Source organism: Orycteropus afer, unplaced genomic scaffold (genome assembly GCF_000298275.1).
Source record: "Orycteropus afer afer isolate SDZICR_OR568_19922 unplaced genomic scaffold, OryAfe1.0 scaffold00248, whole genome shotgun sequence".
Lineage (NCBI taxonomy): Eukaryota > Metazoa > Chordata > Mammalia > Tubulidentata > Orycteropodidae > Orycteropus > Orycteropus afer.
In genome coordinates this window covers 3,548,244-3,553,585 of record NW_006921835.1, presented here as the reverse complement: position 1 = coordinate 3,553,585, position 5,342 = coordinate 3,548,244, and the positions used below count along the sequence as shown (strand labels likewise).

The 5,342-nt window shown below is 37.7% G+C and overlaps 1 protein-coding gene across 1 annotated transcript in view; it reads right to left on the bottom strand.

Annotated features, from left to right (window-relative positions):
- LOC103204430 (serine/threonine-protein kinase TNNI3K) overlaps positions 1-5,342 on the bottom strand; it is a 661,050-nt gene that overhangs the window by 86,287 nt on the left and 569,421 nt on the right. Inside the window, exon 24 of the mRNA XM_042782150.1 lies at positions 1,781-1,840. Coding sequence (XP_042638084.1) covers positions 1,781-1,840 — 60 coding nt within the window. The remainder of the gene's footprint in view (positions 1-1,780; positions 1,841-5,342) is intronic.

Genomic DNA, 5,342 nt, shown 5'->3' with positions numbered 1-5,342 from the left:
ATATATAAACTTAGAGTCTCTTCAAAGTAGCCAAGACATTTTTCATTAAACCTCCTCAAATCATGGAAAGTCAGTATTAATCCTTTTCAAGTCAACAGTGAGGTCCCTTCAGGTTGACGCTGGTCTGTCAGTACAACCCAGTCCAGTAAACTCTCTTTGCATAGAGCCTATATGTGTTCATCTTACTTAATGGGGAGAGACTGTGCTAAATGGCTTGGTCAGTATAATAAGACAAGCAAGTTTATCAGGTCCCACAATTTTCCCTGTTTCTGGAATCCATCCTCTGACCTAATTGGATATATACTCAGACTATGAGTAACCTAGAGCACTTGACTGCTTACCAGAAGGCTGGCAGTTCAAACCCACCAGCCACTCCTGGGAAGGAAGGTTGGGCAATGTACTTCCGCAGTGATACTGCCTCGGAAATCGAAGGAGGGGTCGCTATGAGTGGGGACTGACTCCAAGGCATATAACAACAACAATGAGTAGCCTTGCCCTGTCAAGCACAAAAGTTCAAAGGAAGAAGCTACTAGGAACCTAAGTCTTAAAGACTTCCCTCCATACCCAAAGCCTTTGGCATATGATTTAGTCAAGGTAGAGGTTGCTGAAGTTCTTCTCGGTCTACCACTACTTCTCTCGACTTTGTATATGTTTCAGAACTGAAGTGAAGGAAACAGAGGTTTTCTATCTAGAGCGAAGCTTCCTTCTACAGGCCACACCAGCAGACCTGAAACTAATTTCTAATAGCCTAGGCAGGTTCCAGAGGAGCTCTAGTGGGGTAGTGCCTATGGCATTTGACTGCTAACCAGAAGGCTGGCGGTTCAAACCCACCAGGCACTCCTTGGAAGGAACGTTGGGCAATCTATTGCCGTAGTGATATTGCCTCGGAAACCCAAGGAGGGGTCGCTATGAGTCAGAGACGACTTGACGGCAGTGAGTTTAGTTTGAGGTAGGTTCCAGAGACTTTCTTTTAAAGGAAAGAAAATTTTGGGTGTGGTTCCACTTTGGGATTATGCAGTGCAATCCCTGGCTCCTGCTCCCCACTTTTACCTCTTCCCTTTCTACGAAGATTTACACAAGACTATACAAGGCATATCCATCCCCCTCCTCCTGTAGTATCTGGCATTTGGGAATATATTATTTTTCAATTATTACTCATGCTTTAGCTCCCTTGCCTGTTTTCAAATGCTATCTCCTGACCAGGTGTACAGAAAATTAAGGCAATTATAGAGAAAATTAAAGCCAACAGCTCCTTGATATTAAGGAAGAAAATTCTATTAGCCTGATTAGCAATATATATCACTTTATGCAACATATGTGTGGTGTGAAAGCAATACCTCCCTGTTAATTTATGCATTAATTTTGGTGATAATTTTTCCCTTTCTTCTTGAATATAAATGGGCAATATCCTGACATGTTAACTTACTTTCATTGTATGCAGGGACATTTGTATACACACAAACAAAATGATGTAAATAGTTACCTTCAAATATATTTTGTCATACTTTCAAATTTTCATATATTAATTATTTAAGCTAAGCATGCTGTTCTATTTGCCTGAATGTAAATTTGTAGAAAGAGCTCAAATCACTCTGAATTTTGTCTTTACCCTTTTAGCTGCATCCAACTCTGTTCTACCCTAGCAACTTAATGAAGGGTAAATATAAATGGAGTTTGGACAAATACTTTTTTTCCATAAGAACCATCTCATGTACATTTCCCAACAAACTTGGATTTACAGGACTTTTTCTGAACATATTTCTGAAGCTAAAGTTCTTACCTCAACGTTGCAGAGACATTCTTCTAACTTCTTAACAACTTCAGAAAATTCAGGCCTTCCCTGTAAATAAATAAAAGACTTTTTTCCCCCCATATAAGATTAAAAGGGTGGAATTCTTTGGATTTAAAAATGTATTTGCATTTGTAAAGAAAGAGATTAACAATAAAGTAAATTTTTATTTAAAATACTCTTGTATTGAAGTGTTAATTGAATGTTCATTTGCTGTTCAGGGACAAATGTTGAGTCTCCCTCTGATAAGGGTTTTAAGTCAGAATTTGCAACTACATTCAGATAATGAAATAGTGGAAAAGCTTTAATTAGCTTTGCATGCTTTTAAATGGTAGGTTTTCTCTTCAAAATGAAAGAATAAACGTGAATACTAAGAAGTATTACCTATTGCAGTGCCTTATAATATACTGCACAATATGTCTGTAGGAAAAGAACTGTAAAAGCTAATTTTATAATCAGTTTTGCTATTGAAAAGGCCATCTCAGATCCAACACTAAGATAAGGATAGAAATCTCTGAATATACTCTATATCAGGTGTTAAGGTAAAACTTTGGTTTCCAATATTACCTTTAAAGACATTGCTCATTACAAACTTCCATGTCAAATGAGTTTGGTTAAACAATCATTTATTATACTCTGATTTTACCATACATTGTTTTAGTTTCTAGGGATATAAACATGATTATAGATTTATAGAAAATATTTTGGGAATTTAAGCATATGATAGTGTTTTTTGAAGAAATTATGTGCCTCCTCTCATCAGATTCAAAGGACTATGTAACCTATGATCTCTTCTTTACGCAACACTCACTGCCAGGAGGTGAAGAGCACAATTTAATATTCAGGTGCAGTAACCAACTACTTTAGAGTCTTAACAGAACAATTTCTTCCTTAATATCTAGACCTCTCCTGAGAACACTGCTTCCCCTGGGCCCTCTCAAGTGGAGGCTGTTTTCTCTGACACACTTTCTGTTCCTCTAGGTTGGTAGGGCAGCAGTAGGGTGCATTGGGATCTTTCTTGCTGTTGTTGCTACTTCCAAAAGATTCCTCTTCTGAAATCACCACCAGTTTATCAGGTTATTCCAAATCGTCATTCCCCTACATTGTTTGAAGATTTTGGCTGCTGGTTCATAGTCATGTTTTCCAACACTATTCAGAGTGCTTTATTATCTATGTTGTTGTTGTTATGTGCCGTCGAGTCAGCCCAACTCATAGCGACTCCTCCTTGGGTTGCCCAGGCAATATCTCTACAGAAGTAGATTGCCCGACCTTCCTTCTGAAGAGTGGCTGGTGGGTTTGAACCACCAGCCTTCTGGTTATCAGTCAAGTGCCTTAGGTGCTATGCTACCAGAGCTCCTAGAGACAATCATTACAATACCCTGGCCTCTTGGTTCCTTTGCCTCATCTTCTGTAATGATCTTGTCCTCCACCATTTCTGTCACTTAGTCCCATGGTCATACCTTGGATTCTGTTATTACTTAGGACTGAAACCCCTCCAGGCTTCAATTTCCATCAGACAATACTCTGGGCTTAAGCCCCTCTCTTTTTAACTCACTCCTTCTAGAACCCTTACACCAAAAGTCTTTGACCACATTAATAATTTAAAAAATATTTTACCCATTTTAAAACAAACAAAACTTTTTATGTGGGATATTTTCAGATATGTTGCAAAAAGAGAGCAAGGACAGTGAACCACAATGTTATATATCATTCACCCGTAGAAATCATATTTTTGCCAATATTGATAGATCTATCTGCCCATCTCCCCTATTTTTTTTTTCTCATTTAACCATCTTTTCACTGCCTCTCACCTAGCTCATTCCCTCATTTTCCCATTATATAGCTTAGTTTGTATTGGCAATCATGATCACTTGTTTCCATGCAGCCTTGACTACCTTTCTATATTTTTCATTTCATACTCTCCTGGAATGGAAGAAATGATCAAATAAAAGAGCTGAGAAGAAGGTTTCAAAGGATGGCTCAAAAAGACAAAGTAAAGTACTATAATGGCAACCAAAAGGGAAGGCATATCTCAAGCTGAACAAACTGAAGAAAAAACCTCAAGCCTTGAGTTGCAATATTGAAGTCTTCTTTGGGCAAAATATTGAACAATACAGGAAGCATAACAAGAGCATAGAAGGAATACATGGAATCACTGTACCAAAAAAGAATTGGTCAATGCTCAACCATTTCAGGAGTTAGCATATCATCAAGAACCAACAGTACTGAAGGAAGAAGTCCAAGCTGCACTGAAAGAATTGGCACAAACAAAGCTCTAGGAATTAACAGAGTACCCACTAAGATGTTTCAACAAATGGATGCAATGCTGGAGGTTCTTGCTCATTTATGCCAAGAAATTTGGAAAACAGCTACCTGGCCAACTGATTGAAAGAGATCTGTATTTGTTCCTGTTCCCCAAAATGTGATCCAACAGAATGCAAAATTATAAACTATATCTGTAATATCATACAGAAGTAAAATTTTGCTGAAGATAATTCATATATGGTTGTAGCAGTATATTGGTCAGATTCAGAAGAGGATGTAGAATGAGAATATCACTGTTGATGTCACATGGGTCCTGGCTGAAAGCAAAGAATACCAGAAAGATGTTTACCTGTATTTTATTGACTATGCAAAGGCATTTGACTATGTGGATCATGACAAAATGTGGATAACATTAAGAAGAATAGGAATTCTAAAACACTTAACTGTTTTCATGAGGAATGAGTACATAGACCAAGATGCAGCTATTGAAACAGAACAAGGAGACAATACATGTTTTTGTTATCAGGAAAGGTGTGTGTCAGGGTTGTATCCTTTCACAGTGTTCGCTCAATCTGTATGCTGAGCAAATAATCTTAGAAGCTGGACAAAATGAAGAAGAACATGACATCAGGATTGGAGGAAGATTCATTAACAACTTGTCATATGCAGATTACACAACCTTACTGAACACAACAATACTGAAAGTGAAGATGACTTGAAGAATTTACTGATGAAGATCAAAGACTACAGCCTTCTGTATGGATTATACCTCAACATAAAGAAAACAAAAATCCTCATAATTGGATCAATAGGTAACATCATGATAAATTATCAAAACTGATTGAAGTTGTCAGGGATTTCATTATCCACAATCAATGCCTATGGAAGCAGCACTCAAGAAATCAGATAGTATACTGCACTGGACAAATCTGCTGCAAGCCTCTTTAAAGTGTTAGAGAGTAAAGACGTCACTTTGGAGACTAAGATGTGCCTAACACAAGTCATGGTATTTTCAATAGCTTTGTATGCATGTGAAACCTGAATGATGAATAAGGAAGATTGAAGAAGAATTGGTGCATTTGGATTGTGAAGAAGTCCAAGCTGCACTGCAGGGATTGGAGAGAAACAAGTCTTCAGGAATTGAAAGAATGCCCATTGAGATACCAACAAGAGGATGAAACACTGGAGGCACTTATTTGTTTATGCCAAGAAATTTGGAAGACAGCTACCTGTCAGCTAACTGGAAGAGATTCATATTTATGCCCATTCAGAAGAAAGATGATACAAC